The 12,526-nt window shown below is 36.7% G+C and overlaps 2 protein-coding genes across 2 annotated transcripts; both read left to right on the top strand.

Annotated features, from left to right (window-relative positions):
• Window positions 1–1,023: 1,023 nt before the first annotated feature.
• On the top strand, window positions 1,024–7,080 carry LOC144551202 (transcription initiation factor TFIID subunit 4b-like). The gene is made up of 8 exons (XM_078299077.1): window positions 1,024–1,148; window positions 1,516–1,881; window positions 2,723–2,818; window positions 2,938–3,317; window positions 3,430–3,754; window positions 4,283–4,395; window positions 4,825–4,912; window positions 5,133–7,080. The coding sequence occupies exons 1-8, from the start codon at window positions 1,146–1,148 to the stop codon at window positions 5,907–5,909; spliced, it is 2,148 nt and encodes a 715-aa protein (XP_078155203.1). The 5' UTR covers window positions 1,024–1,145; the 3' UTR covers window positions 5,910–7,080.
• LOC144551820 (zinc finger BED domain-containing protein RICESLEEPER 1-like) lies at window positions 6,168–7,043 on the top strand. Its single transcript, XM_078299928.1, has one exon. The coding sequence runs from the start codon at window positions 6,168–6,170 to the stop codon at window positions 7,041–7,043; it is 876 nt and encodes a 291-aa protein (XP_078156054.1).
• Window positions 7,081–12,526: the final 5,446 nt, after the last annotated feature.

Genomic DNA, 12,526 nt, shown 5'->3' with positions numbered 1-12,526 from the left:
AATTTTGATTCTTATTTTTATTTGTTTCCAACAAGTCATTAATTACGTTATTCGTTTTGTTTTAATTGTGAGGCAACATCGATGTTATCCTTCGTGTCAACAAAAGAGCATTAATGTTACGGAAAGGCATATATCAGTAAGTAGAAATTAAGAAATAATATTCATCATGTTTCAAATAAGGAAAAGATGTTCATCAATAATTTTTTAGATACAGTAATCTAACTAGAACAAATTGAAAGTTGTTATGTTTTGGAAATTAAAATTCGAACTCAGATAAATCAAGCTCAAATAGGAAAATGTCTTGTTGCCAAGTTCTCCCCCAAATCATTGTTGGACCAGAATAAAGTCCAATAATTATATAATATCAAGCCCAAATAGCTTAATCAGTCCTATGCTAGTACGCATTTATTTTCTCTGCTAGACTTGGCCCATTTATCCTTTTTAAATTCTCTCACCAGAAAAGGATATCTCGACCGAAAATGTCGAGGAAAATTAAATTTCTCGAAGGGCAACATAATTGGAAGAAAAGGAAAGTGTCAGAAATATTAAAATTTATGAACATCAATTGGTTAAAGTGAAAAAGAAGCAAAAGCTGGTAACCTCTAAAAATAATCACAAGCTTTTCTGAAAAAACATTAGAAAGTCTATTGAGAGCTCAGTTCTCACTTCTCCTTAAAGATGTTGGACCTAAATAAAGCGTAATATCAACAACAAACCCAGGGAAAATAATCAGGTTTATATTTTTATATTGAAGTAATTTCTATCATACTAGACCAGACCTCATTTCAAAGAGCTAAATAAGAACTAATTATCAATACTAAAACCTAAATAGGAAAATCTATTTTTCTTCTGCACGAGGCCCATTTAGAAGACTTCACTCTATACCGGTCATTTGTTAATCTGGTCCAACGAGAAGTCTATATTTGCAGTCCGGCCCAAAAATACTTTTGTTTTTCCCTCCTCTCCCCCCTAGGGCTACGGATCCCATTTTCATTCTCATTTTTACTCTCCCCGATCATTAATCAATAGCATCGAATCGGCGTAATTCCGACTGTGAGATACTCCGATTCAAGTGCTCTTCTCGCGAAGAACGCGGCCAGTCGGAGTCGGATCGGGGACTGCCGATAGTTAGTCTATGGCTTGATATGGTAAAATCTCCGAATTTGAAGTAAGTTACTTCACAAAACAATTTTTTTTTTTTTTTTTTTTTTTGAGATAATCAACACTTCACAAAACAACTATTGAAATGGGGTGGGGAGGGAGGGGTGTGCATGGCGGGGGCGGGACCAAAGTGAACACATAGAAGGAAAAGGGCTCTCTGCTGAAAATGGTATGGTAGCAGTGTAGTCATGATGATACTGTCTGCTACTTGGTATTGCCATTTATAGCTTTCCTTGTTAAATGAAAAAGAAATTTAGCCCTAACTTGACTTTTAGGCAGAAGAAAAAGTTTATTAAAGTAAAAACAAAATGTGTCCTGATTGATATGCCTTATCTCTGTGCAATTCGTATACAGGTGGAATTTCCAAGAAGGAGCTCTAGACTGAATGAAGTTGGTGAGATGCGGGAAACTTCTGGTCAAAATCTCACACTTGAAAACAAACAAATCGAACAAGGAAAAGTGATGTCAGATCAAAATAAAATGGTTGGCGGAAACCCAGATGTAAGTACCAAACTGCCTATCAGTCATACCCAGACACAGACCCGTTTGAAGATGACAAACCCGCAAGCACAAGGTGTCAACCCTGTTAGTGCCTCAAAGAAGACAGAAAAAGTTGCAGCTGCACCTACAATACCTTTCCATTTGCTGATGCCTATTCTGCGACCTCATCTGGACAAGGATAGGGATATGCAGCTTCAGCAAAATTTTTCTAAATTAAGGGTCAGTTAGCTTTGATTTTTGATATATTTCCAAATAATTCAGTTTAACAAGGACAAAATTGGGTTTAGATTAGGTTATTTTGGGAATCTGTCTTATGGGAGTAATTGAGTTAGGAACTTAAGCAACTCAGGTGGTGGTTTGTGTTTCCTTCAGTTGTTTTGTATAAATATTGTATTTGAGGAAGCTTCCTGTCAGGCTAGGCTGCTTAGTGCTGTTGTGGCTTTCTAAGAAATCTTTGTTCATGTAATTTTCCTTTTAAATGCATACTAACTAAAACAAACTTAATAATTATGTCTCGTTTATCAACTCATTATTAAAAAAAAATAACCAGACCTGTTTAATTCTGTTAATATGTTCTGATTGAATTTTTAGGACGTACTGGTTTTCGCAAGTAAATTTGTTATAACATGGGGTTCATAATGTTTGTCCTGAGCACGTCTCTTCAGGTCTTGTTTCAATACCTAGCTAAGGATTAGCCTAGCAGCCATCTGATTTGTCTGTTGCTTTTTGGTGATTCTCTTGCACATTCAATTCAACCTAATAAAAAAGAGGAACCTGAGAATGCATAGTCTCTGTTGGTATTATTAAGTTGTTTGGACCCTTACTGTGCTTTGCTAATTAATAAACGCCATTTTAATTATTCAATACTACATTTTAATTATTTAATTCTGATTCTTATATTTTGGGTTAGCCCAGCCTTAATTTTCTTTATTTATGTTTTTATATTCTTTTGTATTTCGGATTTTCTGAAATTGTCCAGTTGCCCTGTACTGGTCAAGCAGCCAAAGTGAAATCTGCCTAATTTGTTATAGTAAATGCTTTCTGGTCTACTTCTTTACAGAGTGGAGAAGTGAGCAAGGAGGATTTTTTGAAGGTGATAAGGAACATTGTTGGAGACAAATTGCTTAGGCAAGCAGCTCATACAGTTCATCTGCAGGTTAGTATACTTCCTTGTATATATATTCTTGCTGATTTTTTTAATTCCAGCTGGTCCATGTACATATATTCTTCATTGTTTGTATTGCTTGGATGGTAAGTGCTTCTTTACCTTGACAGTTACAACCTGAAGCAACAAAACCTGCCACAAGCCTGAGCACTAAATCGAGCACAAGCACAAGTACAGGGGCAACATCAAACTTTAACCCTAGCTCAGCCCGAAGTACAAATCCTAACCAATACTCCTTACGAAGTCAGGCCACATCTCAACAGTTTTATCCTGGTGGATTCCAAGCTGCCAAAAAAGTTCCACTCGGTCAATCTCCCTCTCCTACTCAGTTGCAAATAAAGAGCAAGTTGGAGCCAAAGGGCCAACAATCTATCCCGAACCGGCCCAGCATGGTGTCCCCATCAATGCAAAAGCCCACTCGACCACTGCATCAGCATGGATGGCACGACACACATACAACTATTGGAATGTTTGCACCTTCCTTTCCTAGGTGAGGCATAAAAAATTTCTAGACTTTCTAATCTTTTGCTATATTTTTTAAATTCTAATCTCCGTTTGTCTTCACTTAACTTTCATTACTGTCATGGTTATTACACAATCAGGCCAGGAAACCCCACTCCATCTCTCCGAACGCCAACTTCACAATCTCAGGGAAGGGGTCCTGGACAAGTGAGCCAACAGAATTGGAGGAATGTTAAAACAACTTTTGGGCCATCTTACGTGACAAATAAGCAGCCTGAAACAGTTGGTGTTGGTACATTGCAACAGAAGCAGACAATGGGAGCAGGACCTGCACCCACCAGGGATGAGTTTTTAGGGAAATTGTTACCTCAGAGGGGCCATGGGCCAGGCACTGGGATAACGGGGCCAGCTTGTCAGGTCTTGGGCACTGGCCCCCAGATGACCCGTGCAGAATTTAATATGCCGGTGTGTCATTGTTTTGTTCTTTTTTTTTTCCAGTGCTTTACAGTTCTGTAGGGAAGAGAAACATTATTGAGTTTTCAGTAGGGGTCTAGTCCAATGCATCTCAGGTCATGTAGTTATTGGAAAAAGTTAAAAGTAGATAATAATTAGGTTATGGAATGTCTGTTTCTGATTTGGAAACCTTTTTTTTATCAAGGCTATTTAAATCATCAAGTGTAACAGTTTAATTTTTGTTAAGAAAAACATAATAATTTCAATCACTTAAAACTTATACAGTAGGTACTCTTCTTGTTGCTTTGAATGATGTTGATTTTAAAAAATCTGTGCTTCTGATGCAAAACCTAAAATCAAGATCCAAGCATTAATGAAGTCATTAATAGAAAAACATTAATTTATGAAGATGTCCTAAGATGGATGTATAACCAGTGCATTATTAGTTTACAGTTCTGATGTTTTAGAGCCTGAAGCTTGATGTACCACTCCCTGTTTTCTTTCGACATTTTTTCAACTATTTCCTCTTTTATTTGTTAGAGGGCATCTAGTGGACCCCAATATCCATTGCCAGGGCTTACGAAGGCTCCTTCGATGAAACCATATGTTGGCCAAAAGAAACCAGTTGAGGCTTACACTTCTCCTCCCACAAGGTTTAATGTCAAACTCACAAGTCTCTGTTTATTCTACACATGTTGTTTCACTCTCTACTGCTCTTTTTTGTTCTCCTATTACTTCTTTTACTTCAGCAGGAGCAGCACTGGCAAGCATAGCTTGTTTTATTATTACAGTAACTATGAATATTGCAACAACAACAACAACCAAGCCTTTAGTCCCAAACAAGTTGGGGTGGGCTAGAAATGAAACCCAATCACAATCATAAAATAAAGATCTATGAGTTTCATTTCATAAGAGAATGACTGTTTTTTTTACCGGTGGCTCGCCAAGCCTATTACGAACCCTCCTCCTTTATCCTGGCTTGGGACAGACTGTGCAGAAACTACACTGGCAGAGTTAATATTGCATGTCTTTTTATTTGATTCTAATTTTTTTTTTGTAAATATTCTGCTATATTTGTTCAGCAAGAAGCAGAAGACAGGTGGAGCATTTCTCGATCAAAGCATCGAGAAATTAAATGATGTCGCTGCTGTCAGCGGGGTTAATTTAAGGGTACTTACTTTTCATCATAATTGCTATTGGTTTTAAACTATGTCAACTTAAATTTCATCGTAGAAGGATATATTAGTTGGATCATACCATTTGTTGTCCATAGTTACTCTTTGATGTTGCATCTCATTACCAACGAAGGTTAAACTGGTATCCCTTTTTTTAAAGAAAAACTACTATATTTCAATATATTTTTTTTTTTTACATTTTTGTTGTTGCACAGGTAATGTTACAATCTCAAATCCAAACAAATGCTGATGTTGGTGTTGAGCCTGAGAGTGAATCGACTGTAGTAAGACAAAGTCAAAGTCAGTTACGAAAGGAATCACGAGTGTGGATCCATTTTGATGAAGTAGAAACAAAAGTTGCGTGTAAGCATTGTTCAATGGAATTTGTTACCAATGCTAAATCTGGAACAACTCACTTGCATTGTCATATCAATGTTTGCCAAAAAAATAATGAAGAAGAAAAAGAGAGTTTTGCATTGGACAAATGCGATGATCTCTTTGATACATTCAGTTATATATTTGATCCCGAATTGACTCGTAGTTTGATGGCATTGCTTTTTATAGATACCAAGATACCATTTGATGTAATTGAGAGTCGGTATTGGGAACCGGTTATGCGATCACTTAGACCTGAATATAGAGCCATTGGGCGGCAACCCTTAATAAATGATTGTGTGGAAGAATTTAAGGCGGAAATAGAGGTATCATTAAAGGAGTTTGAAGGATTGGATTCATGTGTGTCTTTCACGAGTGACATATGGACTTCGAGTGTGAATTTGGATTATTTGTGTATAACATCACATTACATCGATAAGAGCTTCAATTTTAAAAAAAAAATTACCTCCTTTAAGCAAATTCCTTATCCACATACAGGTCTCACAGTTGCGAGTTTAATTGAGAAAATTTTAATAGATTGGAAGTTAGATGGTAAGATTTTTACAATTACTCGAGACAATTGTTTGGTGAATGATAATGCCATCAGATGTCTATAGAAGAAATTTTGGGATAAGACCGTTTTCGAAGGGGAAGACATGCACATAAGATGTGCAACAAACATCTTAAGTATTACGTTACAACATGGTATAGAGATGATTCAACCGAGTTTGCATAGAATTAGAGAGTTAATGCGGCATATCGCTTCGAGTGATTCGAGATTGCAAACGTTTAATGGCATCCTAAAAGATCTTAACTTACCATCTAAAATAGGTTTGACTCTAGATTGTCCAAATAGGTGGAATTCAACGTATGAGATGGTTAGTGAAGCTTTGAAATACAAAGATGTTTTATTATGGTTTGGCAATAGCATTTCAATGGATGTTCCCAGTTTGGAGGAGTGGAAGGAGGCAGAAGAGATGATGAATTTTTTGAAGGTATTTCTAAACGTTACGAAAACTTTCTCAACTGTGAGGCGACCATCTTCACATAGTTATATGAAAGAGGTGTATTCCATTCGTAGTACGTTGTTGGAGGATGATATGAGTTTCAATAAAACTTTGCAAATCCTATTTTTTGATATGAAAATAAGATTTGCCAATTATTGGGAAAGCCCGAATTTGATCCTAACACTAGCATGTGTTTTTGACCCTCGAAGGAAGTTACTTTTTGTAGATTTTTGTTTTCAAGATGCGTATGGAGAAAAGACCGATAAGTACTATGAAAGAATGAGAGTTGTGCAATCTTCACTTACAATATTTTATGACGAGTATGAGAGGATGACTTACAATACAGAACGGGTGACAAGTAGTGGGTCCCCAGAAGTGGAAAGAGGAACACTCGAAAAAATGAAGTTTGAGATGAGATTCTCTCAATTTCAGTTTCAAAACCGTCATTTGCGACCAAACAAATCCGAGTTGGATAATTATCTGGAAGAACCCTTGGTGGTGTCTGATGAAGAAAATTTTGATATCTTGCAATGGTGGAAAAGAAATTCGGACTTGTACCCAACTTTAGCAAAAATGGCAAGAGATTTTTTGGCAGTTTCGATTTCAACCATTGCATCAGAGTCGGCATTTATTGTAGCTGGTCGATTAACGAATAAATTGCGCAACTCAATGAATGCTGAAACCATTGAGGCTCTTGTTTGCTCTAAAGATTGGTTTGGCTCCATTGACAGTAGCTTCAACTAGAACCAATTTTGTCCATTAATGCAGATACCTTGATTGGTGTAAAGGTAAATACCATATATCATAATGTTTTAATTTAAGAAGTACAACGAACCTTCGAAAAAAGAAAAGAAAAGAAAAGAACTATAAATATGTTTAAAGAAAAATGACTTGGTAGTTAATATGCTTTTGGTTATTATTTTTCTTATTAAATTATAAATTTGTTTTGTAGGTTGAGAGGCCTTTGCAAAGTTTCATAAGAAAATGATAAAAAAGGTAAACATTTTGGTCCATCTCTAAATCACAATGCTTTGATCTGCAGTGTTTATGTTTTATGGTTCAATTCGAACTTAGAACTTGAGAGAAGATATATGAAAAGAACTGAGTTCCCTTGTTCTCAATATATGTTTGTTGGATTAATTATTGTTAGTTTATTAGATGTTTGTTTATGAATTGTGATTGTATGGGACTGACAATGTAATTATTGACTGTCCATTTGAACTTTGTTTACTTGAGATGCATTAATATTTGTACGGTTGTGTTTTTATTTTGCTTTCTTTATCAGTATTATTTTGATTTGCATTTCCAATTTTGTGTCATTTCCTGACTCACAACACTATTGCTATATCATGCACTTCCAAGTTCTGTTTTGGATTTAGAGTTTTGTGGAAATCCACCAAAATGGGAGGGCGAATTTGGAAATATAGACCTTCTATTGCCACCTAAATATGCAGCTGGGACCAGGGTCGAATCAAATTTCAGGAATGTTTCGCCGTGACAACATGAATTTGTGTTGTAATCAGAACATAGAGAACACAGTGAACTGATGTATTTCTACTTATCTAAAAAAAATATTTTTTTAGATCAAGTGATTTTCTACCTATCTAAAAAAATAGTATAAAATTTAAAAAAAAATGTAAAATTTGGTCTCCAAACACATTAAAATGGAGAACAAGATGAACGGTTCGGATCGACCGTTAGGATTTCGAAAACTTGAATATTGAGCCGTAGCAACATAGCCCTCTATGCAACCTGTTGAAATTCCAAGCTGCACGTAGCATAGGTGGCACACCGGATCCAGAAGTGCGAAATCAGGAAAGAAATATCAACAAATATTTCTGAATATCAACAAATATTATATTTCCCTATTTGTATTTCCTTTCATGTAACGCTGCTATATTTCCTTTCATAATTAGATAGGGTATCAAGGTGTAATAGGCAGCATATTTTATTTCCTTATTTCCTAATTAATGGGCTGATAGCAATCAAGCATTCTTGACAACTTTATAAGGAACCGAGTGTGGTTCATGAAATATATCAATTCTGTAACTTACAAAATTATGATGAAATAAAGAAAAGGGAGGGTTGGAGAGAGTGTTGTGTTCTTTAAATTTTAATTTTTTGACATGGTATCAGAGCTCAAGTTGTAACCTGTTGATATAGTTAGGAGAATCAGAGTCCTTCTTGTCCCCTCTCTGTTCTCCATACTATATTGATCTAAGGTGTTACGCTTCAGAGCGAAACCGATCCACAAAAAAATTAGAAAGGAATTTGTGTTCCTTCTAATAGTTAAATGGCGGAATCGAGTGAGACTGCCATTACATCAAACGATGCTGCCCTTACAAAGTCCCTCCTTGAAAAACTGACTGAACTTGTTCTACTACAGAGAACCGCTGTACAACAACCACCTATACACCATGCTCCTGCAATAGAAGGCACACTACATCCCAGCCCAATCTCGATCAAGTTAGATGGATCCAACTATGCGTTATGGTCTCAAGCAGCTGAAATGTTTGTCAAAGGGCGTGACAAATTGAAGCACATAAAAGGTGAATTTAACCCACCACAACCTGGTACCCCGGGGCATCCAAAGTGGGACATTGATGACTCAGTAGTCAAAGGATGGCTGCTCAACTCTCTAGATGAAAAGCTGTTCGCAAACTTCATTCGATATCCGACTGCGAGAGACGTATGGGACGCTATAGCAACCACCTTCTATGATGGTAATGACACCGCTCAGGTATTTGATCTCAACAAAAGGGTAACTCGACTGAAACAGTCGGGTAGGGCAATTGAGGTGTATTACAATGAATTAATGACTTTGTGGCGTGAAATTGATTTTCGCCGACCTAACCCAATGATTCATATAGAAGATATTGAAAAATTTAATAATTTTATTCAAGAAACTCGGGTGTATACCTTCTTAGATGGTCTTGATGACCGTCTAGACAATGTGAGAGCAGATGTTTTGCAGATGACTCCTTTCCCCACGGTAGAACAAGCTTACTCTCGGGTACGAAGGGAGGCAACCCGGCAGGGAATCATGATGAAAGAAGAGATAACTCACGAGTCAATGGCAATGATGTCAAAAGGGTATAGACAACCATCGGTAAATCTCTCTCTCAACAAAAATTCTTCATTTCCAGATAAATCAAAGTTGAAATGTACTTATTGTGGAGGAATGAGGCATGTTAGAGAGAATTGTTTCAAATTAACTGGTAAATATCCTGACTGGTGGAAAGATCCAAAGAATAAGGCTTTGTCAAAAGGTCGGGCCAATTCCATAAATTCTAAAGAAGCCCCTGCTGACCCAAACCTGTTAAATTCGGGTTCTGTCCAGTATGCAACCATCAACCCGAGCAAAGGGGTCATGGAGCATGGGTCCAATTCGAATCTAGGTTCAACCCAGTGTGTGACTGCAAACAGTTCTGAAAATCTTCAATTGGCTTCTAATGCCGAAAATTTTGGTAAGCAAACCGGTCAAGGTAATCTTTCTAACTCAAGTGGTAATTTAAATTTACAAAGATGGGTAATTGACTCAGGAGCTACTGATCACATGACTTATGCTAGTAGTGATCTTATAAATCTGAAAAACCCTCGAAGAAATGGTATATTAAATGCAAATGGAATAGCCTATCCTGTACAAGGAGCTGGAGATGTGACTTTTTCAGAGTCGTTAACCCTTAAAAATACCTTGTTGGTACCATCATTAGCTACAAAATTGGTATCAGTAGGTCAATTAACTGAAGAACTAAAATGTGTTGTACTTATGTTTCCTGACTACTGTATTGTGCAGGATATCCTCACCAAGGAGATCATTGGCCGTGGTACTAAGCGAGACGGATTGTATTACTTGGAAGATCCGAAGATTGGAAAGACATGTCTGGCAAGGGAGGATTCGATGAAATTGAGAGACAAGGTTTGGTTATGGCACAAGAGGTTGGGACACCCCTCGTTTGGGTATATGAGAAAGCTTTCCCCTCATTTATTTTTGGGTTTGAATAATGAAGAATTTAATTGTGAGACTTGTGTTAAGGCAAAAAGCCATCGTACAATTTATCCGAATAGTTTAAGTAAAAGCTCCTCTCCTTTTGATTTGATTCATACCGATGTGTGGGGTCCTTCTCCAATTGTCTCTAAATCTGGATGTAGATGGTTCATTCTTTTTACATATGACTTTAGCCGTATGACATGGATATATTTACTTAAAACCAAAGATGAAGTCCCGGTAGTTTTTCAAAATTATTATAAAATGGTAAAAACCCAATTTGAAAGGGAAATAAAGGTTGTAAGGAGTGACAATGGAACTGAATATGTGAACAATAAATTACAAGAATTCTTTAAAAAGAAAGGAATTTTACATGAAACGTCGTGTGTCGGGACACCCCAACAGAATGGAGTAGCTGAACGGAAAAATAGACACATTCTTGAAACATCACGGTCTATTTTATTTGAAAATCATGTACCCCCGGTTTTCTGGGATAATGCAGTTTCCTTTTCGGTCTACCTAATAAATCGAACTCCGACAAAAATAAACCATTTCAAAACCCCGTTACAAATTCTTTCCTCCAAAACTACTATTCCGTCAATTCTAACCTTACCACCAAAAATCTTTGGGTGCATAGCCTATGTCCATGTTCAAAAGAAATTTCGATCAAAATTAGAACCATGTGCCGAAAAATGTGTATTTTTGGGTTTTGGAGCACATCAAAAGGGATACAAATGTTACAATCTTACCACACGAAAATTTTATACAACCATGGATGTTACATTTTTAGAACATGAGGCATTTTTTAAAAACCAAGTTTCGGCTCAGGGGGAGAATACATGTGAACCCAACTTGAACTTGATGTGTGAACAAAATTTTAATTTCATTAGCCATCAAATTGAAAAAGTTTCATTACCCAATCAGCTGCTGCTAAATAACCTTAACCAACCCGGCGCAAAATCAAATTTGCCTCAAAGTCAAACAAGGCAAGAATCAAATTTGCTTAATATGTCGCTGCTGCCAAGATCCGAATCAAATTTATTTGATTTACCTAATATGCCGCTACTGCCTAATAACCCAGAAGATATTTTGGCCAAGAATATTATTTCGGAAATTGAAGTCCATAATTTTATTGAGACAAGCAACAGTGATCGAAATATTGAAGTCAGAAGAACTGAAGAACCAAGCTCGCCCCAGCCGGACCAGCCTCTTGACACAGTAATACAATCCGACTCTCAACCACAAGGGCCATGTTCTCCTGAGGATAATTCAATGGTAAGTTCTCTTGAGACTTGTCCTAAATTGCCACCTAGAATTAACCGTGGAAAACCACCAAAACGGTATGTTCCTGAAGATGGAACAAGTAAAGAAATAAGATATCTAATTGCCAACTATACCACAGTAGAAAAATTACCAAAGCCATTAAAAGATTTTTCAAATCAGATATCTTCTGTAATTGTACCAAATAGTGTGGAAGAAGCTCTTAAAGATCCAAAATGGGTAGAGGCAATGGAAGTTGAAATGAATGCTTTAAAAAATTCTGGTACGTGGAAATTAGTTGAATTACCAAAAGAGAAGAAAACTGTTGGGTGTAAGTGGGTTTTTTCTGTGAAATACAATGCAGAAGGAAAAATAGAGAGATATAAAGCCCGATTAGTGGCAAAGGGGTACACACAAACTTATGGGATTGATTTTCAAGAAACTTTTTCACCAGTTGCTAAACTAAACACGATCCGAGTTCTTTTATCTCTTGCAGCAAATCTTGATTGGCCATTACACCAGTTTGATGTAAAGAATGCATTCTTACACGGAGATCTGGAAGAATAAATTTACATGGATGTTCCACCCGGATACCAACACTCAGAGTCAATCGAAAAGGTGTGTAAACTAGAGAAGGCTTTGTATGGACTAAAGCAGTCACCAAGGGCATGGTTCGGCAGATTTTGTAAAGCGATGAAAGATTTTGGCTATACGCAAGGTAACTCAGATCACACCATGTTTTTTAAGAGAAATCAAGGAAAAATAACAATTTTAATCATATATGTGGATGATATGATTATTACTGGTAATGACCATACAGAAATTAGTCTGTTAGAGAAACAGTTGTCAAAGGAATTTGAAATGAAGAATTTGGGTGGGTTAAAATATTTCCTTGGAATTGAGGTCTCCCGGAATAAGAATGGAATCTTTCTGTCTCAAAGAAAGTATATCCTTGATTTGTTGACTGAAGTCGGCATGC

The sequence above is a fragment of the Carex rostrata genome, chromosome 3 (assembly GCF_964058835.1).
Source record: "Carex rostrata chromosome 3, lpCarRost1.2, whole genome shotgun sequence".
NCBI classification, from domain to species: domain Eukaryota; kingdom Viridiplantae; phylum Streptophyta; class Magnoliopsida; order Poales; family Cyperaceae; genus Carex; species Carex rostrata.
Note: the sequence above shows the minus strand (reverse complement) of the source record. Positions and strands in the feature narration are given on the sequence as shown.